Source organism: Lygodium microphyllum, chromosome 23 (genome assembly GCF_053477565.2).
Source record: "Lygodium microphyllum isolate KBCC chromosome 23, Lygodium_microphyllum_v1.1.10, whole genome shotgun sequence".
Lineage (NCBI taxonomy): Eukaryota > Viridiplantae > Streptophyta > Polypodiopsida > Schizaeales > Lygodiaceae > Lygodium > Lygodium microphyllum.
Window position 1 is genome coordinate 28,657,390 of NC_141157.1, and position 22,922 is coordinate 28,680,311.

Genomic DNA, 22,922 nt, shown 5'->3' on the forward strand with positions numbered 1-22,922 from the left:
AGGGAAAGAGAGAGTAATGGAAGGTTCTAGTTCTGGGGACCACCCTATGGTAGATCCCCATGAACCAGAGATACAAGAAGAACAGTGGGAAGAATTTTTTGCTACACAAGAACAATTTGATGACCTTACTGCTCGTGTACAGGCTCAGGGGGTTCAAATGGAATTTTTAACTCAAACACTCACTGAAATAAAATCTCAATTAACTTTATTGTTAGAAAGAGATAAAAATAAGATAGAAACCTCGGATGTCCCATCTCCATCGAAAGTTTTAGATGTGACTATGCGAGATCCTAAGGAACCCCATCACAAGTTGAGGGATAATCCAGTTCTAAAGGATATGAAACCCCCTCAGTTTCACGGGGAGGAAAAAGACAGAAATAAAGATACAATCTTTAATTTCCTCTAAAAATGGGAAGATTTACATAAACTTAAAGATACTCCACCACATCTCCAAGCACTGGAGGCAAGTTTAACTTTGGGGCCCAAAGCATATAAATGGTGGCGAATTTTAAAGGAGACAAATAAAATACCTGAAACTTGGGCTCAATTTGAATCCGTCTTTTTAAAAGAATTCATTTCTGAAAATGAAATGCAAAGAAATTGGGAAGATTGGGATTATGTCAGACAAAAGGGAAGACCCCTGCTGACATATTTTGAGGAAATGCTGACATATTTGGAGGAATATCGTGAGATAATCCTCAAATTGGAAGGAATAGATGAATTTCAAAAGACAAGAGGATTCATTAGGGGACTAGATAAAGCCTGTAAAAAGGAAGTAAAAAGGAGTTCACCTAAGACGCTGGAAGAGGCAATTAAATTTGCATTAATCAATGAAGATAGTGTGTGTCACTCACTAGTCTCACTGATACGGAGCCCAAGTCTAAGGAATTGGAAACCTCAAAATTTGTGGGCAAATTTAAAAGGAAAATGCCATTTTTAAAGGGTAAAAAACAACCTTTTGAAAAGAAACAATATGTGAGGCCAAAGTTAAGTCTTGATGACTTTGATAAGGCCAATAAAGAAAAGTTATGTTTCAGTTGCCTATCCCCTAATCATGCTGCTTGGAATTGCCCTCAAAAGAAAAAGGGGGAAGACAAAGGAAAGGATAAGGACAAGGGCAAGGGAAAAGAAAAACAAATCCATATAGTGCAAACCTTAGAATTAAAGGGGCATGAAAAGTACAAATCTTTAGAGGTCTTACACATGGATGTACAACACAAGTGTTGTATGTCAACTTCTATGTGGCAGCCTACTTTTGGGCCACATGATTTAGTTAGAGTACATGGATTGATAGCTGGAAAGAGAGTTAGAGTCATGATTGATGACTCTGCTACACATAATTTTATAAATTATGCACTTGTCAAAAAATTGAAACTTCCCCAAAAAAGAGTGGGCATCAATATGTTGCTCGTATGATGCAAGGCCAAGATAATAAAATATGGGATACAATGGTATCCAATTTGGAAATTGAGATTCAAGGATATAAAGATAAACTTGATTTCCAAATTATGAACATGGAAAGAGCTGATATTGCTCTAGGGAGGGAGTGGCTATGGGGATTGGAACCATCCTTAAAACGTAGTTACCATCATAATACACTGGAATTTGAAAGGGATGGTAAGACTTTTGTCATTCAAGGTGAACATGAAGTATCTGATAATCCTTTGCTGTGTTCTACTGAAGTTCAGAAGCTGATAAAGAAGGAAGTTTGTGAGGTATATATGTTATGGTCTCTTCTTGTACAAAACACTTTCACTTTTTGTAATATAAAGCAACAATTTTCTTATGTTTGTGAGTTGAATATAAATAATGAATTAAGTAGTTTGTTAGATGATTTTAAAGATGTGTTTCCTTCTGATTTACCAAGTGGCCTTCCACCAGATAGGGGTGATATAAATCACCCAATTGATATAAATAAGGATACACACCCTATTTCTAAACCACCGTATAGGTTAAGTGAAACACAGCATCAAGAAGTTGAAAGACAAATTAAGGATTACCTTGATAAAGGGTTTATACAACCCAGTAATTCACCTTGGGCTTCACCAATTTTATTAGTAAAGAAAAAAGATGGTTCTATGCGACTTTGTGTTGACTATAGAGCACTTAATAAAATAACGGTGAAGAATAAATTTCCTATGCCCAGAATGGAAGATCTTTTTGATCAATTACAAGGGGCAAAATTCTTCACAAAGATAGATTTAAGATCAGGTTATCACCAAGTAAGAATTAAGGCACAAGATGTTCCCAAGACAGCATTTCGTACTAGATACGGGCATTATGATTTTTTGGTGATGCCTTTTGGCCTCACTAATGCACCAGCTACCTTTATGAAGCTCATGAATAGTATTTTACGGCCCTATCTAGGACATTTTGTAGTAGTCTTCTTGGATGATATCTTGATCTTTAGTAAATCAAAAGAAGAACATTTGGAACACTTACAATTAGTATTCCAACTGTTAAGAACACATTCCCTTTATGCGAAGAAAACTAAATGTGAATTCTTTGCACAAGAGGTCAAATATTTGGGGCATATTATCTCGAAAGAGGAAATCAACATGGATCCAGAAAAAGTAAGGGCAATTATTGAATGGCCATCTCCAAGGAACGTGGAAGAGCTGCAGATTTTCCTAGGTTTATCTGGATTTTATCGTAGATTCATTCGAGATTATACCAAAATAGCTGTTCCAATGACAGACCAACTTAAAGAGAAAGGAAAGAGTTTTAATTGGGGAATATACCAAAATGAAAGTTTTCAAAAACTTAAGGTAGCTATTGCTACAGCTCCAATATTATTAATTGTGGATCCCAATAAACCATTTGTGGTTGAAGCTGATGCCAGTGATAAGGCGATAGGCGCGGTCTTATTACAAGAAGGTCGACCAGTTGCTTTTGAAAGCAAGAAATTAGACCGTGCAAAACAGAATTATTCTGTTTATGAGAGGGAGCTATGTGCAATAGTACATGCAATGAAGAAATGGAGGCACTATCTGTATGGTGCCAAACTTTTGATTTTATCGGATCATGAAAGCATTAAGTGGCTTAATGATCAATCGGATTTACACGAGCGTAAAGCCAGATGGGCTGAACTCCTCCAAGAGTTCGACTATGAGATAAAATATAGAAAAGGAAAGTATAATATAGTAGCTGATGCACTCAGCAGAATGCCCATCATTAATGAATTGAGTTTTACTCAGTTCACTTCCAACTTGCTTGAATCTTTACAAGGGAAATGCCAGGTTGATCCGGCATATTCCAACATATGGGAAGCAGTAAAAAATGGGGATCCAAATGAAAGTGCTTCTACTGAGGAAGGAATATTTGAGGATGTTGAACAAGGAAATGGAGCATCAGGGGTTGCTCAAATCGGATTCAAGTGGAAGAATTTTACCATTGATAATGGTTATTTACTCTACAAGGGTAGGTATGTGTCCCGAAAGATACAGAAATAAGGCGCCAGATACTCTTTGAGTGTCATGATACCCCTAGTGCGGGACATCCAGGAGTTAATAAGACTTATAGTCTTATTAAAAGGCAGTTCTATTGGCCTGGAATGAATAAGGACGTCCTTGACTACGTGGTCAAATGTAATAAATGCCAGGTTAATAAAGCTGAAAGATTGAAAATGGGAGGACTTCTCCATCCATTAGAGATTCCTTCGGGAAATGGGGAGAGTATCTCCATGGATTTTATTGTCGCTTTACCCAGAACACAGAGGGGGCACGACTCTGTGTGGGTGATTGGATAGGTTAACCAAAATGGCTAGGTTTATTCCAACTTCAACTGATGTTAAAACACCAGAATTGGCTAGATTGTTCGTAGATAACATATACCGATTGTATGGCCTTCCGGCAAATATAGTTTCTGATCGGGATAGAAAATTTGATAGTCAATTTTGGCGTGCGGTATTTAGGAAGTTGGATACTAAACTTAGCATGAGTACGGTGGATCACCCGCAAACTGATGGGCAAACTGAAAGGGTTAATCAAATCCTTGAAGATATGCTTAGGGCATATGTAAGTAAAAGGCAAACTAATTGGGAAGAGTATTTACCGATAGCAGAGTTTGCATATAATAGTGCCAAGCACTCTTCCACTGGATATAGTCCATTTATGTTAATGTATGGGTTTCAGTCCAGAGCTCCTTTTGCAGTAGGACTGCATAAGGAAAAGGTTCAGGCAGCTAAAGATTTTTTGGAGGATATGAATAATATGTTGAAATTTGCTCAAGAAAATATTAAAAAAGCTCAAAATCGAGCTAGAACATATGCAGATCCTCATCGAAGAGACATCTCCTTTGAAGAAGGAGAATTGGTCTATCTTAAGGTGCCTAAGCAAACTAAAACTATGAAAAAGGGACAATGTCCAAAGCTTTCACCAAGATATTGTGGTCCTTTCATAATACTTAAAAAGGTGGGAGAATTGGCTTACAAGCTCCAACTACCTGCTGGTAGTAAAATACATCCAGTTTTTCATGTAAGTAAATTAAGGAAGAAGTTGGGTGATTTGGATAATCTAATCTTAAATGATGACATTGAGGAGCTATTAAATGACCAATCTAATCCACATGAACCAGAAAGAATATTAAATGTTCGTAATAGACGAACAAGGAATACTATTTATCAAGAATGTTTGGTTAAGTGGAAAGATTGTTCCGAAGAAAGCTCAACATGGGAGCGAGTAAGTACTTTAAAAAAAAGGTTTCCCAATTTACAGCTAGACCTTCCAAGTATCGTTTTCGAGGACGAAACCGATTCTTAAGGGGAAGGAAATGTGACATTAAATGTGACATTAAGATAAATCAAGGGAAACATGCACGAGGATGACCGTCCGGGGTCTTGGGCGCCCGAATGGGGTTTAGGGGAGCCTAGAACCAGAGAGAGTCCAAGAATAGTAGGACTCACCAAGGTTTGACGGCTGGCAATCGGATCACGATGGGTCTGGCTAGCAATAAACTAGGCAAGGCTGGGAGGTGAAAGAAAATCGCTCGTGCTCATTTATCCCGACTGTTTTTTGGTCTTCTTCAGAGTCGTCTGACAGTCTCCAATGTTGCAACATTGACGGGGAAGGAACCTTTGGAAGCAATTTGATAAGCCCTTCTTTCTAGGAGGAAGGCATGAACCCTGTTTCCCAAACCTGTTGAAACATAGCCGTCAATGGCTTCACCAGTTGGGTAGCAGAGCTCTCAAAGAATTCATTGGTGAGACGATCCCAACCGGGACTTTTATCCTTAGGCAGGTGCAACAGAACATCCATCACCTCCTCCTCACAAATATCAGACTCCAAAGTAGTTTGCATATCAAGTGGAACCTGATGCCGGACCAGATTATAGTAGACTGAACGTGCATGCGTAACCTGGTCAGAAGTTGACTGAGAAGAACCAAGAAGCTCCAGAAAATAATTCCTGCACATATTAACAATAGTTTTGAGGGTCAGTGACCATTTGGCCCTCTGAATTCTGGAGTCTAGTTATATTTTCTCGAGCCGGAGAGGCATGCAACGCGCGAAAGAACTTATGAGTTTGACAAGCACTATCTTGCAAAGTCTCAGTCAACTTTTGTAATTTGGCCTGGCGATAAGATTTCAGCTGAAACTCTTTAATAAGATCAGCCAAACGCATTGCTAGTGACAGCAGAAATTCATCATTTGGAGTGGCTACCAGCAGAGAACGAACCAAAGCCAGTAAGTCCTCCGCTGCGTGTCGACAGCGCCAACAAAGAGAGGCATGGTGGATCCCATACTGCCGAGCTATCCGCTGCACATTAGAGAGCAATCATTCAAAGGAAGCAGTGCCCTCAGAGGCGAAGTCCAATAAAAATCTATCAATCAATTGCTGCATATAGCCCTGAAAGAGCGAATGCTTCAAATAAGAGGAGTTGAAACGTAAAGGGAGTCTATCCAGTAGTTGCATAAAAGGTGCAATGGGTTGTGTAAGTATCTCAAGCTGGAGAGGGAAATGGTCCGACAAGGCATATTGCTGTAAGATTGTCATTTCCAGCATCTCAGGAAGAAAATCATCATCTTGCATGATGTACATTCGGTCCCCTTGCGTGCCGCCTTGCCCTGCGCCTCCCTGCCCTGCGCGTCGCCTGATCCCTTTCCCCAGGGCTGCGCAGGATCAATCGGACCCTGTGTGCAGCTGGACCCTGTGCCCTGACCCTGCGCAGGATCGACCTGACCCTGCGAATCTGCTCCGTTTTCCTGCCTGACGACCCTGACCGTCTGTATAGCAGGTACGCGTGTGAGAGAGAGCGGGCGCCGTCTGTATTTCCTGCCAGACCTGTCGAATTTCACCCTTGCCTTCCAGACGTCTTTGTCCTGTCCTGCGCGCACTCTGTCCCACCACTCAGGCGGCTGCACTGTAGACTTTACCGTCAGACTTCACCGTCAGTCCCCCGTCTCTTTTGGTCTTCGAATCCCCTGTATTAAGAGCGACCGGCACGCAGACTTCTAGGTTTCTGGCACAACAGAAAGAATTCTGTGATACAGTAGAGGGTCGGCCTCCACCATGTGAGAAACCAGCTTACAGGGGTGCAGATTTCTAACTCAACAGACAGAGACCTGTACTGCAGCAACACACACACACACACACACACACACACACAGGCTTGTGCTGTCTCGGTCTTCCGCAAGCTCCTGGTGTGGCATCCGACTTGCACATGTACTGAAACACCATGGTTGGACTGGATTTGACTTTTATCGACCAAACGGTGGCAGCCCTTGGTCCGGATTCTGATACAGAGGAACCAGAGAACATGGTTCTGTGTATAGAGGAGATGCCCCCTGGTCCGGACTTCCAACCTGCGGGCAAACGCTCCAAGCATACGTCAGAGGAGATAATGGATCATCAGGAAGGTTCGTATGCTCAGGTTGCCTCTGATTCTGTGGATTCGCAGGATATTAATTGGGAGCATTTACTGGAGTTTACCAACACGCTGCTTGGCGAGTATGTCCAACACAATCATGCAGCGTTTTCTGACTCTGGAACTGATGATGTTCTGGAAGCCACGGTGGACCTGAAAAGTGTCTTGCGCTCTTTTTCGGTGTTTTACGACCATGCTGTTATACTCTTCTTCACTGGCAGGATTCCAGTGCTTTCCCACATTCGCCAGTGGTTGCATCATTTACTACAGGGGGGGTGTGTTGAGGAGATTTTTGTTGGGCCCCGAGGCTTCTATGAGGTACTGTTGAAATCTGAGGCGCATCGGGCTGAGCTTCTGTCTAAACTGCCATTGTTCTTTGATCGCGGTTTGGTCCATGTTGTGCCATGGCGCCCTATGGCAGACTTTCAATGCCTCCTTCAACGTGAATGCCCGGTGTTGGTTGAAGTGGAAAATTGCCCGACTGTCTATTGGCCGTTGTTAAAGGATGCTATGGCCGTTGTGGGAACTATTCTGGTCCCCCCGAGCCTAAGGGCCATGAATCACAACTGTTTGTGTATGCTATGGGACACTGCTAGGAAAAGGCGTGCTTGGCTTTGTATTAATTGCTCTGGCATGCATCCTTTGCACTTTCATTTGAAATGGGGCAACTTTGTAGGACACTGCTGTGTGGAAAATTGGGGCATTTTATGGCCGAATGCCCAGAGAAGAAACCATCTTCAGATGATGAGCATGTTGTGCTGCCGATGGAAGACATGGTGCTTGATACTCCGTTCCATGATGCACCCCAGCCAGAGACAGTTCTGGATAAAGGTAAACAACTTGCTTCGGGTTTGGATTCCCGTGGCAATGACTGGGTAGAGGCACGTCCCAAAAAAGGTTGATGCTGGCTTGGCATCTACTGGGCCTAATGTTTCACAAGATTCCATGCGCACATATTTGCGCAGGAAAGAAATGCTGTCTTCAGAGCACGCTGCGCGTACTATGGTTCCTTCTGCTCCCCGTAATCCATCTGCTAGGAAAGTATACACCGATGGTCCAAAGGGCCCACCTGCTAAGTTGGCTTTTGATACTCGAGGGAATGTGATTACGCCATATGGGATCGTCGTTATTCCCGTTCCATCCCTAAGACAGTGGATATTCCGTCTACCTCTAAAGCTGGTCGTCAGAACTCTTTTGCCGTGTTAGCTGATTTTTTGGATGACGGTGTCCTTGATATTCTAGCAGAAAAGGTTAAATCGAGGCAACTGGTGCCTCGTTCCTGATTTTCTTTTTGGATACACATGAAGATAGCCACGTGGAATGTGCGAGGCATCTGTTCTCACCATAAGCAACATGCCATGTGGACTGTATTGCATGAGAATCAGTGGGATGTCTTGTGTGCGGTAGAGCAGAAGAGTCACGGTGAAGCAGGAAAAGTTGTGGATTGCCATGGGTTTCGCTTATTTTATGCAGGGACACCTGCCGGGCATTATTCTGGTGTGCTTATGATTGTACATGAGAAATATCAGCCGGTTCTTATTAAAAATGATGTACATGGCCGCTTTGTGGAGGTTGAAGTTTTATTTGAAGGAGAAATCTTATGGTTGCTGGGCCTATATGCTCCGAATGATCCTTTATCCCGCCGGGATCTTTGGAATGCCTTGAAGACCTCCTTGTCACTTGGCAGACGAGGTTTTTTGATGGGGGATTTTAATATGTGTGTTGATTCTTCACAATCCACTTCAGGGCACTCGGTGATGGACGCTCCGGAAAGTCAGGTGTGGAATGCGTTTGCTCTTGATGTGCTTAAGCAAGATCTATGGTCTTGGTGTAGATTAACGTCGTCGTATGTAGACGTTAATCTCTCTCTCTCTCTCTCTCTCTCAACATTGGCTTTTCATTCCTTACACTTCCCAACAAAGGGGAGAAGTAAACTTCACACAAAAAGCAAGTTTAGAGATAGAGACAGGAAATATTGGCTTTTCATTTCTTACACTTCTCAACAAGCTGGAGTTATAAAGCAGAAGAACTAGATTGTTATGAAGATGGCTTGGTCAATGTTTTAGGGGAGACAATTGAATCATTGGTTTTGGGTATAGAGGGTTTTGGTGTTGCGGTCTATATACTTAATTGCAGCTCTACATCAGCCTTGGAGCGTGTGACCCTTAGCCTAAGGAAGCTTTATTGGTCAAATTCTTCAAACAGTAATTCAAATTTAATCCACTGTTCATGGGTCTTACATGTACTAGTCTTAAATTTCATTCTATATGCTTTATCTAGCCATGCTCAAAACCCCTAGTCCTTTGAAAGTTATCAATTTCCTCTAGTTTGAGACTTATCTCATAGTACTCTGTGATAGATGTAAGCAATGGCCTACCCCTTTGCATGACCTTATTCCAGTCTTCACAATTGTTTCCATTTTGTCTTTAGGAATGAATTATGTTAGAGGATGGTTATGAATCGAGGCCAATCTTCAAGAATTTTATTGATTTCATTTGAAGCTTTCCACCATTTTTTTACTCTACACTAAAAGATAGACTTGCCTCAAAAGGCTGAATCAATAAAGGATTGGCTTTGCACTTAACTCCCAAGCACCAGCTTCTCTAGCAATTGTGTTTAAAAATTCCAAGTCTTCATACCACTACCGAGTCATCCACTACATCATTGGGTGAGGATGTCAAAGAGAGATCTCACAAGTTATTCTCAAAGTCTTGAAAACGTATATAAGCACTTTGTCTCCATTTCCATGAGGGAAAAATTTCCTTCATTTAAAGACCTCAAAGCCCTTCTTATTCAAGAAGAAAGGTTCACTAAAGATACCCCATAGAATATAACCCAAAGCTCAAAATATAGGACTAGCACTCAGCTCACCTTTCAACCTTAGGGTGTCTAGGGCTCACCCTTGAGTGAAGGGTTAGGAGTGGGATTGAGTCTTGAGAATTGGCATCCATGCCACAAACCTGTACCCCGCATGTATGTGCAAAGGTATCCCAAAGCTGGAGTCCAGGAGTCTAGATCCCTCTCCTACAAGTGATCTCGAGTGATCTCAAATGTCTTCTTCACAAGCCTCCTTAGACTCAACTTTTTGCTGAAAGGCTCATGAATATCATCTGATTGGCTGTCCAACTACTATGGTATGGGGATATAATATAAATATTGGCTGACGAAGGTGGAGTTTGCAATATGCATGACTATTGTTAGAAATATCAAGCTCCAATGTAGAATGAAGAGCAGGATCCTTGCTCACCTACAAAGTCATTTTCCAAAGAAACTTAGATGGAGTACATACACTTGATATTGTCAACATGACAAAAACACAAAAGCAGAACACAGATTGAAGAGCATAGAGATGAAACACAAAACACACGAAAGCATGGAGAACAAATGAGAGCAACATAATCCAATCCACATTGTGTGACCATTGCAAGTACAATAGCATCACCATATCAAGGAGGAAGCAAGATCATAGCAGCCTCTCTCCTTGTCCCATAGAACATAGTGAGGAGGAAGCAAGAACAGAATGGACCAATGATCCCATAAAGCGGAAAGTGCGTGTGCACATACATGTGCATGCACACGCATGTGTGCACATGTGTGTGCACCCACACACACATGCAGATTCCAGCTGGCGGTCAACAGATGCAAGAGAGCTGCAGTGGTGGAAGACCAACAAACAATGGACTTGTAGATGAACTTATCTGCTTCTCAATGCTGCTTTCTTTTGAGGGTGTGGTGTGCTGGTGAGTGATGTTTCTTTGAGTAGACTTTGAGAAAATTTCTGGGTGCAACCTTGATATGATAGTATGTTTTGGCTGCTCATGCATGGTGCACTGGATTGTGCATTATTGGCTGATCTTAATGTCCAGGTTGTCATAGGTATGGAACAGTACTTATGAAAATGCAATTAGTTGTTGATGATTTAAGTTCCAACACAACAAAACAATTGTATCCATAACAGTTATGGATTAGTTGCATCTCAAATCTTGAAACAACAGCATACAAGGTCTCTGGAACATCCAGTTTGCAACCTTAACAATCCCAGATCTTCAAATAACAGCATACAAGGTCTCCTGAACATCCATTTTGCAACCTTAACAAGGCATGGCAAGGGGGATCTATGGAATGAAAGACGCTCTGATATGATTTCACATAAATGTGTATTTTCTGTGAATTCTCTTTTATGAATTTGTGAGACTGTACCTAGGACTTTCCTGGTACTAATGAGGCACAGTAGGCCAAATAGTGGGGAGATGGACTAAGTCCATTTTCTTTTACTCCGGTCGAAATATTCAACTGGGTTAAGGATTCAGAGATGCTGTTAGGTATCCCCTAAAGAAACATAACTTTTTCATGTCTCTCCCCATTTGAGTGATGATTTAACACATAGTTGATTGTGCTTTGGTTTTTTCTTGATTGAGCTGCATCACCTGATCAGTATATCTTTTAATATTGGACCAGGCTAATCCAAAGATGACATTATTTACTGGAAGTTCTCGGGTAGCTGAAAAACTTGCTGCAGACTTGAAAGGCAAAGTGAAACTTGAGGATGCTGGCTTTGATTGGAAAATCCTTGGTCCAGATGTTAAAGAGGTGAAGCCTATCTGAACAAGTCTGCTAGTTTGAGGTATTAAGTTGACTCAGAAGTCCAATAGTGCTAAAAAGTAAATGTATTTTTAAGGCATTCAAATGGAATTTACTTTACTTGGGGAAGGTTTTTCGCAAAGGACTGTGAGAAACAGCAAAGCAGTGTAAGTTGTTGTGGGATCCTTATTGGCGAGCTTTTAAAGATGCAGACTTTAAACCTTCAGACTGTCTAGATGCCTAACTGCAATATGCTGATCGTTCATGAAAGCCTCTGCTATGCTTATGATGGTTGAATATTGCATTTTAGTGTCGGTGACCACTCTAGCAAACAGTTTAAGTTAAGGGCATATCCTCAAAAACTGTCAGATATGGAAGTAGTTTACATTGTTTTGAATGATTGCTATTCAATTGCTCAAATAATCAGTTCATTACAGTACAAGTTTATAGGTTGGTTGGTGTCAAGGTAACAATTGATTAAAAAAGAAAAAAAGAGCCCACCCCCTGGGTGCTCCTGCTTTTGGTAAAACACGATTCTTGAGTCTTGATACTTACCTTCATGAATGGTAAGTAAAAGGATGCAAACTTTATCTGTATTAGTCTTTTTGTATTTCTGCCTTGTGATTCAACTGATGTGTACAAATTCTCAGTCTTAAAGCAAACAATAAGAAATTTTGAGCAGTTTCAGATAAGACTTCATGGCTCCTGCACAAGGATGACATGCAGAAATCAAGAAAAATACTTATTTTAGGTCAGGCCAAGTTTGATGACTTAAGCTGTAGGATGTTCGTAGGTTGTGAGAGTAGTATTCCTTTTGGTTATATCAAACAATGTCCTCTTTTTGAGGAGGAGAGAGTGTTAAAAGCAGCTTAGAAAATTATTACCAGGGTAAGTTTGCAGAGTACAAGGTTCCTTAGCAAGTGCAATAATAAAAAAGGGTGAGGGAAACAACGTCTTTTTAGCTATTTGCACAATGGCGGTGCAAGTACAAAGGCTAATGATATAGCCACCTGGGTCGTAATATCAAATTGTGCGGGGGCCTCCTAGCCTAAAGAAACTGCCCATATCCTAGTTCCAAAGGAAGATATCTAGCCGCTTGATCATGTTACCAGGGAAGCCTGCAATCTCTTCCATCTATCTCTGGGAGTTTGATTTCACAGATTATGTCCTATCAGATATTAGACCAGCAGCAGAGCTTGTTTTAACTCTCTACTTTATTCAGACTCTGTGGATTACAGGTGTGTCGAAGGTGGAGATCATTGCCAGGATCACGAATCTGGACAGCAATATGCAATGATGCTATAAAGCAGCATCACGCTTCCGCATTGGAGAGACACTCCAATTTGGAGTGAGATTACTCAAAATAGGGTCTTCTAGTAGCTCACCTTCATCAACACTTAGCCTCATATTTTGTTCTAATGGAACTAAGATAAGCTATCCCATATTTTGCCAAACCATACTGTCTTTAGATAAATATATCCATTTATTCGCTTCACAATTCCACTGCCAAGAAAATAATACAGCTCACCTAAGTTCTTCATGTCTCACTTGCATCTCCACAACACTTGTACCTTTGGTGTGTCATGTCACATCAGTCATTCACATAGATGACAGTACAAGTACCCCACTCTGAAGTTTCTTCACATATAATGACCAATTTCGATTGAAGCATGAAATCCCAAACTGACAAGATGATTACCAATCTGTCATACCAAACTTGTGGTGCTTGTTCTAATTATACAAGGCATTTAAAAGTTGCAAAAATAGTATGATGTGTAGGGTCCTCATAATTAGGTGGCTGAACCATGTAAAACTCGTCATGCAAATCACCATCTAGAATATATTCTTTGCATCTATCTGATGTAAAGACAATCCTTTTCCTGTAGCCATAGTGATTGCTTATGTAATTGTTGCTAGGATGATAGTTGCCATCCTAGCAACAATTATATAATGAAGAGTTGCCATCCTAGCATCTATCTGATGTAAAGACCATCCTTTTCATGTATAACTTCCCCTTGAAAAGAAGTGGGTTCCACACAATGATTGTGTATAACCATCAAAGCTAAATTGTTTAACTGTATATCTGACTCTAGTAGACATGCGTGATGTAGGATTACTTGTAGGCTTCGTAACATTACCTTTTGCTTTTTGCACTCTGGATGGTTTTATGGTTGGAATTTAATTGTTAAACTCTCATCAACTCTTTTTGACCTATAGAAGTTCCATTGTCATCTAAATGTCATGATAATACATCAGCATTAGTAAATGACTCTTGCCTTGTAGCTTATGAAGCGGCCGAATTTTGGCCTTTGTAGCAATTGTGATCTTTTGCCATGGACTTCCAATGATAGAAATAGGAAACAATCATTTTGCGATCATAGGAAATGCCATGCTTCCTATTTCTGTCATAGGAAACATCAATATACGATGCTTCCTTTGGGGAAGTTACAGTGGTAGCTACATTCACCATACATTGCATAACAATTAAGTGCTCTATTCTGTCTTCAAAATACTTATTTGACAAAGCATAGTTCCCTTAATGCAATTGCCATTTTCTCATGTCACTCTCTCTCTTTTGATTTTACTTTTGCAAGGTGTCCTTGTTTCTCGTAGCAAGAACACCCATCATTATTATCATGCAGTCTCTGATGTCATTCATTTTGACCTCTTCAAATCCCCTTGCCTCTTTCATTTCCTCTACCTTGTCTTTGTGGCTGAAACTGGACTTTTTGATCTTTCTGCTCATGTCACCCTAGAATTTGAGTAGAAGTCTGTACTTGCTTTTCACCATCCCATGGCTGTGGAGAGCCACCTGATAAGTCTCATCTCCTTTGTGACCATCAAGGAGACTAGATTATGAATATCCGAGAGTTTCTCATATACCAAAATGAATGTAGAGAAAGGTATCCATGGCTTATTTCTGACAAAGACCTTGCACTGGACAACCAATACATAAAGATATCATATTGTCAGCCATTTCAGTGGACAACCAATACATAACCTTCCAACTTTTCCATTTCAGGTGTCCCATTTCTTCAATTCTCTCTGTGGTTAGTTGCTTGTAAGGGGAAGCAGGGGTTGCTTCTATTTTCATGTTATACTTTTTCCTATAACAAAAGTTAGCCCTGATAGTTGTTCTTTTCAAGCTGCTTGATAACTAGCTTGGCCAGTTTGGACATATATTTGGCAAGCACAGATAAAATTTGTAATTTTATAATTTTGTTGCTAATGATTACACATATTGTCGCAACTAGAAATGTAATGAGATAATCACAACAGTATTACCATCCATAAATTCAACATAAAGCATGTAGAATAAGTTTTTTGCAACCACTAATAAACATCCAAGAGTCTTGAATTAGCATATTAAAAGAAAGCGATTCAAATGGTCAAAATAAAACAACATGTGGAGACCTTGAAAGGACAAAATGGGGCTTAAGTTGATGGCCAATTAAGGCTTTGGCCCTCATAAGTGCTTGTATGACAAGAGAGAGAGTGGAGAGCAATCTTGCCCAAGTTTTTGTTTCCTTGCTGACTCAACATTTTCCTTGCTGCTGCTTATTGCTTTTTGAGCTTGCAATGCAAGTTTTGATATCATAAAAAGGATGTGGGACTAACATTGTAGGAGAAGAGATGAGATAATGAACAAAGAGAGGGAGAGGAAAATTTAGTTTTTGTTTGTTTGTTTCTTCTTTTTCTTTTGCACATGCTACAATGTGGATTGTGAAACACTACATGAAATAGACTTTTCTAAGTGTGACTAAAGATGAAAATAGGTAAGCAGGTACTATAACTATGCTGGCTATATGGTAGGTAGTGTTAAGAAACATGGTGGAGCACAAGAAGGATAGGAGATTAAGGAGGGAAGAAGAAGAACGGAAATGAGACCATAATGAAATGGAGAAGAACTTGATTGATTCATAGCTAAGCAAGTATATCTCTTTATAGGGTTTTAACTTGGGTACACACCACTCTCTTTCGCTTATGGGATTTGGTTACATGTGCCTTTAGCACTTGTGCCCTCTAGCACCACATACATTTTAACACCCCCCGTGGTGCTAGCTCACCCTTTAGATAACTGCACCTAAAGATGTAGGTTGCCTCCCCTAAACTCCTACAAGGCCTCTAGCTCATGTAATGTCAAACAAAGTGTAGGCAATTTAGAAGAGAGTTTCAGTAGATTCTTCAGAGTTTGTTTTGCTTACAAAATTTGCCTTCTGGCCCCAACATTTCTTTCTAGGTGCAAACTTTGTATAGCTTTTGCACCTTGATTTTGTTTTGTTCCAATAGTCTTGCTCTTTGTGTCCATTTTTCCCGCATATCTTGTAAAGAATCCTTGAAGAAGAGCCTTTGTTGTAAAGTGCAGTTATTACAGAGCTTGGTGGAGAGTTTGGGCTTTCTCCTTAAGTTTTATCTTCTTACTCATATAAGGTGGCTTCAACTGCATTGAGCTTTCTATCATGTACATTTCTTAGTGTTGCTACCAACTGTTCATAGCCTTTTTTAGGTTTATCCACACTGTTGAGTGGTATTGCGATTGCTTCATCCTTTTCTATATCTTTGCCTATTGAGGACGGTTTGCACTTTTAGACTTTTAAATTTGTTTATTAAAGATGTCAAGGAGTCATATTGGTTTAGATCAAGCTGTAAAAATTCCATCAATAGATTGATTTTAGAGTTCTTTGCTTGAGAGCTGAATATCTTATCTTGGTTATCCCACATCTCTTTTGCATTTTTAGTTCTTGAAATGTGATGTAGGACCTCATCAAATAGACCCCGAGCTATTATCTGAAGAGCTTTATCATTTTTCCTCTTCCATGTTGACTCATTAGGATCTTCAGGATCTTTGAAAATCTCCCAAAGGTCTTTCCCCTATCAAATGATACATGCTTTTTATGTGGAACCTATTGCCGTTGAATTTTTCACTACTTTGATTTCGGACATTTTGGAAATGGAGAGGTCTTACTAGTGACTCACACTGCAGTGTCTAACTCCGATTTACAAATAGGGAAGAGGATATCTTTGGAGATTATAAGAGAGTTTGATTAATGAACAAACTTACATACAAATGATTCTTTATGCTTTTATTATTCTCAGGTATGAACCGCCATTTAGAGAAATCGATTTTAGGAAAGAATTTGAGTGTGAATGCAAACTGCAATGGGAATGGGCTTTAATAAAAACCAGTTTGGAACATCATAGTGCGAATGGTGATCAGTGAAGAACTGGTTTGTGAAGAAGGCAATGTGAAAAGAACTTTATGTTTTAAGGTTTAAAACATTAGTAGCTAAGATTATTTCAAAAAAACCTATCTTTTCAAAAGGAATGCAGCTTGGCCGTTTTCTGAATGGCTTTGATCCGTCAAGGACAAGAGTATGTCGACGCAAATGCCGAATGGATCCACGATGTCCTCTTGCAGCTGTTGCCAAGATTTTAGAGCTTTCAAGATCTCTCTCTCCTCTTCCTTTTTTCTTCTCTGTCTTCTTTGATGAAGAAGCAAACCCCCTCAAAGCCCTAGCTTGAGGAGATCCCTTATAGCCCCAACTTGAGCAAGTCCCTTAAAGCTCCAACTTGAATGAAGTAACCCTTCAGCTTCTATGAGCAAGCCCTTAGCAAGCTGTCCCCTTTTCATTAATGGGCAATGGAGAAGGCCATTAAGTAGACCATATATAGCTTATGTAATGGCTGCTACTCCTCTTCTTCTTGGTAATAAATGCCTTCAAATTGAACCAAATAAACATGAGGAGCTATACCTTGATGATGATGAGGAGCTATACCTTGATGATGATGACCTTCCAAATAAACCACCAATACTTGGACTCCCAAACCTTGAGACATAGCTCTCGAAGCTTTCCACAACCTCGCTCTAATACCATGTTAAGAAACATGGTAGAGCACAATAAGGATAGGAGATTAAGGAGGGAAGAAGAAGAACGGAAATGAGACCTCGGATACACATTGCTCTCTTTGCTTATGGGATTTGGTTACATGTGCCTCTAGCACTTGTGCTCTCTAGCACCACATACATTTTAATAGGTAGCCCATTGCCCATGGTAGTGTGGTAAGTGTAAATTGATCAACTCGTCGAACCATCCACCCATATTGAGCTTGACTTCTAAACAATGTTGGGGTCTATATCTAAGATTCTCTTGCATATGTTTTTAGTAATGCATGGTTGTTGACTCCTAAGAACAGGTATCAAAGGAAGGGATACCCCAAGCTTCCTATAACTTACCGTTTCCTGAAAATCCATGATCCCACTCCATATTATTATTCCGTCCCTGTAGCCAATTGTAACACAATCTTATTTTCCCCAAACTGATGTATCAATCAGCCTGTCCTACTTATCCAAAATAAATGTACTCAAAGGGATATGCCTTCATGAATAAATAAGACTTTTTACAATTGTCTATCTTGATCATAAATGTTAACTAAGGTGTTAAGTGATTAAATCACTTAGCTGAAAAGCTGTGCTAGTCATATTAACGTAATATGAGAACATATGATAAGATGTTAACGTAATTCCTTCTCAAACAAATTAAGCCACCCGAGTTTGATAGCAAGGGAAGGACTGTTTAAGCCGACGCCGAGATCTGGATTGAGTCCATGGAGGACTATTTTGAGGCAGCAGGAATTGCACGTGCTAACCAAGACATACTCGCCAAACCTAAGCTAATAGGTGAAGCGAAACTTTGGTGGAAACAGTGGTGCAGACCCCAAGTGATCTCGAAGGGGACAGTCACTTGGGATAAGCTTAAGGAAGCTGTGCGAGGGAGGTATCTGCCACCCGCCTACCGCACACAAAAGATAAATGAATTCTATGACTTGAAGCAGCTAAGATTATCCCTTGAAGCATATTATTCGAAGTTCATCTCACTCCTAAAGTATGCACCTCCAATGGATATGACACAGCAGATGTCAAAATTTTGTATTGGGTTGAATCCACCCATAAATACTCGATTGGAATCAATGCGCCCAACGGACCTATAAGATGCACTCATTCGAGCCGCTCCAATAATATAGGAGGTGCAGACCAAACCGAGGAACAACAGGATTTAGCCTTACAAAGATCAGAATAAGGGCATGTCTAAGGCTCAGACTAAGAGAGCACAGGGTCAAAATCAGGGCCAAAGAAAGAAAGCTAGGATTAATGCTGTCAACAACTTTGTTCCAACACAAAGCAATGATCGCAACCCACGTTGCTTCCATTGCAACGAGCCCGGACACTTTAAGAGGGAGTGTCCCAAGCTTGGCAGGGGGCATCGCCAGGGGCAATTCCAAGGTCAAAATAGAGCCACTCATGGCCAAGGAACCACCGTTATGGCCAGAGGGAGAACCTCCAATGTTTCCACCAAGGAGCTGGACAATGAAGAAGATCCATCCATGGATGCTGACATTGAGAGGGCAACGGTTCACGTCACTCTTCACAAGAAGGGTCCAAATCGCCAATTCTCGGTAATTCAAACTCCATTAGAATATCAAGGTAAAAGCTTCAAAACCTTGATTGACTGTGGCAGTACACATTCCTTCATTTCACCAATCTGTGCAAAAAGATTAGGAATAGCCACAATAGATGCATCTACTTTACTTGTGGAATTAGCAAATGGTCGTGAGGTCACTTGTACTAGTCAAACTGCTAAGGTGAAATTCCTACTAGGTGGGAAGCCAACTTCTGTGAGATTCAAGGTAATGAACCTAGGTGTCCACGAATGTTTACTCGGAATGGATTGGCTGATACCCAATGATGCCCACATCCACTGTGGGAAGGGCCAAGTCTCCTTCCGCAATTCTGAAGGGAAACTAGTCACGACTCAAGGTGAGGCTGGTAAGCCAAAAATACAGTTGGCAAAAGCAACACGGATAATAAAAGATGTTCAAAAGGGTCTACCTGTTTATCTGATTAAACTGAATAAGCTAGATCAGAATCAGGAATCCGAAGAAGAACCTTAATGGTTAAAGGAACACGCACACGTATTCCTTGAAGATCTACCAGAACTTCCTTCCCAAAGGGAAGTCAACCACGAAATCAAAATTGTGCCAGGAGCTACACCGGTCGCAAAGAGGCCATATAATATGTCTATCCTGGAAGCTATCAAACTGAAAGAGCAACTCAAGCAACCGTTAGACCAAGGCTACATCCATCCTAGCAGTTCACCATGGGGAGCTCTAGTATTGTACAAAAGAAGCGCTTCGTCTATGCATTGACTACGGAGGGTTGAACCAAGCAACCATAAAAAATAAATAGCCCATTCCAAGAATAGATGAATTACTTGACCGTCTTCAAGGGGCAAAGATCTTCTCAAAGATAGATCTCAGATCTGGATATTATCAGATAAGGATCAAAGAAGAAGATATCCCGAAGACTGCATTCCGTACAAGGTTTGGACACTTCGAATTCCTAGTGTTGTCATTCGGGCTGATGAATGCTCCTGCTACCTTCAACATGTTAATGTAGGATATCTTTAGGCTCTATCTTGATGACTTCGTACTCATCTTTTTTCACGATACCCTAGTCTACTCAAAACAGGGATGCCAAACAACCCGATTCTTGAGCTAGCAAAAGAAGGGGTATATCATGACCCAGTCTATCAGAAAATGCTAAGGGAGATCCCCATCAAGGATTAAGACCCGAAGCTAAAGACGAAGTATCAAGAATTCCCCATTAGTAGTGGACTTGTCTACTTTAGGACAAGATTATGTATCCTTGGAAGTCAAACTCTCAAGTAGAAGATACTTTGGGAAGCCCATGACTTCCCTTTCTCAGGATATCCTTGTTATGCCAAGACCCTTAACACGGTCAAGAAGAGCTATTTTTGGGAAAGGCTCAAGGGAGACGTACTCAAATATGTCACGGAATGTTTGTCTTATCAACGCATTAAGACAAAACGTGTTAAAATGCGTGGGAAATTACAACCACTTGACATTCCACAAATGAAATGGGAGTTCATTAGTATGGAATTTATTGTTGGCCTATCCCAAGTTCAGGGAGGATATAACTCTATTTTGGGTGTAGTAGATATGCTCACCATGTCAGAGTGCAGCGGTGCAGAAGCGTAGGACTGAGAGAGAGAGAAGGGAGAGAAAGAGACAGTGGACGATGAAGATCTGCTGTATAAAGAATGCTGAATACAAAGATATACATGGGCGCAGTGCGCTGGACTGCGTGTCTCCACCTCGACGATGCAACCTGCTGTCCACCTCGAAGTCTGCTGCAGTCTGCACTGTCTGTTGTCTGAAATCTGTGAACAGAGACAGAAACTGCGCGTCACCGGTCTGTAATCTGCGTCAGAGAAGTGTATCTAGACTGCTGGGAACGTCGGGTATAAATAGCCGAGATCTGCCAGGAAATAGGGCGCCAGAAAATAGGGCGCAACCAGGAAATAGGTCGGCTGCATTAAATGCAGCCGACTAGGCTGCAGGCAGTCGGACTGCCACGTGGCAGTCCGACTGTGCAGACTGCCACCAAACCTGCCCTGCTGCTGCCTCCTGCCTGGCTGTGATCTCTAACACCCCCTCTCAGAGCTGGGGCAGGGCAGAAGCCTGAGGGATCTGGAATGTCTCCGAAGTAGAGCCTGAGGAAGCGCCTTCGTAAACAAATCCGCAAGATTGTCCTTCGTCTTGCAATACTCCACAGTGATGGTCTCATCCAGAAGCTTTTCTCGGATGAAGTGGTACTGGATCTCAATGTGCTTCGTCCGGGCATGAAAAACAGGGTTCCTTGCCAAGGCAATGCAACTCTCATTGTCACATCGCAGCAATGTAGGACGAGTCTGGGGGCACCCAAGCTCCTCCAATAATCGCCGAAGCCACACAACCTCGCATGTGGTGGAAGACGCGGCCCGATACTCCGCCTCAGTAGACGAAAGGGCGACCGTGGGCTGCTTCTTGCTACTCCATGAAATAACACCTGCACCCAAAGTAAAACAGTGACCTGTAGTAGACCGCCTGTGGTCCACGTCACCGGCCCAATCGGAGTCGCTCCAACCTGCAAGTACAAGATCTGACCCATCTGTCCCTGCGGGGTAATGAATCCCTAAATCAAACGTCCCCCTCAGATACCGAAGTATCCTCTGAGCAGCCTGCCAATGCACCGTTTTAGGTTCACTCATGAACCGTGCCAAGAGCCCAACAACAAAACATAGATCAACCCTCGTGTTGAGAAGCCAAATCAAGGATCCAATCAACTGTCGATAGCGGGACGTATCCGCCAAAGGAGAAGCTGAATGGGAAGTGGCCTTCCAGTTCGGATCCATAGGAGTAGAGAGGGCCCGACAATCCTCCATCTCAAAAGACACCAAGAGCTCCTGTACATATCTCTGTTGAGAGATAAAGATCCCCCTCTGAGATTGATAAATCTCATGGCCCAAAAAGAAATGGAGTAGACCCAAATCCGTCATCTCGAACGTCCGATGTAAAGCTGACTTCGTCTCCTGGACCTGCTGTGCAGCATCACCTGTGACAATCAAATCATCAACATATAATACAAACAGCACACAACCATCCTCGAAAGTGTGAACATACAGCTGCGGATCGGCCTTGGACCGCCGATATCCCAACTGAGACTGGAGGAACGAATCAATCTTCTCGTTCCAAGCACGCGGAGCCTGCTTGAGGCCATACAGTCGGACTGTGCAATCGGACTGCCACGTGGCAGTCCGACTGCCTGCAGCCCAGTCGGCTGCATTTAATGCAGCCGACCTATTTCCTGGTTGCGCCCTATTTTCTGGCGCCCTATTTCCTGGAAGATCTCGGCTATTTATACCCGACGTTCCCAGCAGTCTAGACACACTTCTTTGACGCAGATTACAGACCGGTGACGCGCAGTTTCTGTCTCTGTTCACAGATTTCAGACAGCAGACAGTGCAGACTGCAGCAGACTTCGAGGTGGACAGCAGGTTGCATCGTCGAGGTGGAGACACGCAGTCCAGCGCACTGCGCCCGTGTATATCTTTGTATTCAGCATTCTTTATACAGCAGATCTTCATCGTCCACTGTCTCTTTCTCTCCCTTCTCTCTCTGTGTTCTCTCTCTCTCAGTCCTACGCTTCCGCACCGCTGCACTCTGACATGAACCTGCCCTGCTGCTGCCTCCTGCTTGGCTGTGATCTCTAACACCCCCTCTTAGAGCCGGGGCAGAGCAGAAGCCTGAGGGATCTGGAATGTCTCCGAAGTAGAGCCTGAGGAAGCACCTTCGTAAACAAATCCGCAAGATTGTCCTCCGTCTTGCAATACTCCACAGTGATGGTCTCATCCAGAAGCTTTTCGCGGATGAAGTGGTACTGGATCTCAATGTGCTTCGTCCGGGCATGAAAAACAGGGTTCCTTGCCAAGGCAATGCAACTCTCATTGTCACATCGCAGCAATGTAGGACGAGTCTGGGGGCACCCAAGCTCCTCCAATAATCTCCAAAGCCACACAACCTCGCATGTGGTGGAAGACGCGGCCCGATCTCCGCCTCAGTAGACGAAAGGGCTACCGTG

At 41.9% G+C, this 22,922-nt stretch overlaps 1 protein-coding gene across 2 annotated transcripts in view; it reads left to right on the forward strand.

Annotated features, from left to right (window-relative positions):
* Positions 1 to 22,922, forward strand: part of ALDH12A1 (aldehyde dehydrogenase 12A1) — a 156,416-nt gene that overhangs the window by 95,489 nt on the left and 38,005 nt on the right. For both annotated transcript variants that reach the window (XM_087664088.1, XM_087664087.1), the window contains one exon: positions 11,321 to 11,452. In XM_087664088.1, coding sequence (XP_087520214.1) covers positions 11,321 to 11,452 — 132 coding nt within the window. The remainder of the gene's footprint in view (positions 1 to 11,320; positions 11,453 to 22,922) is intronic.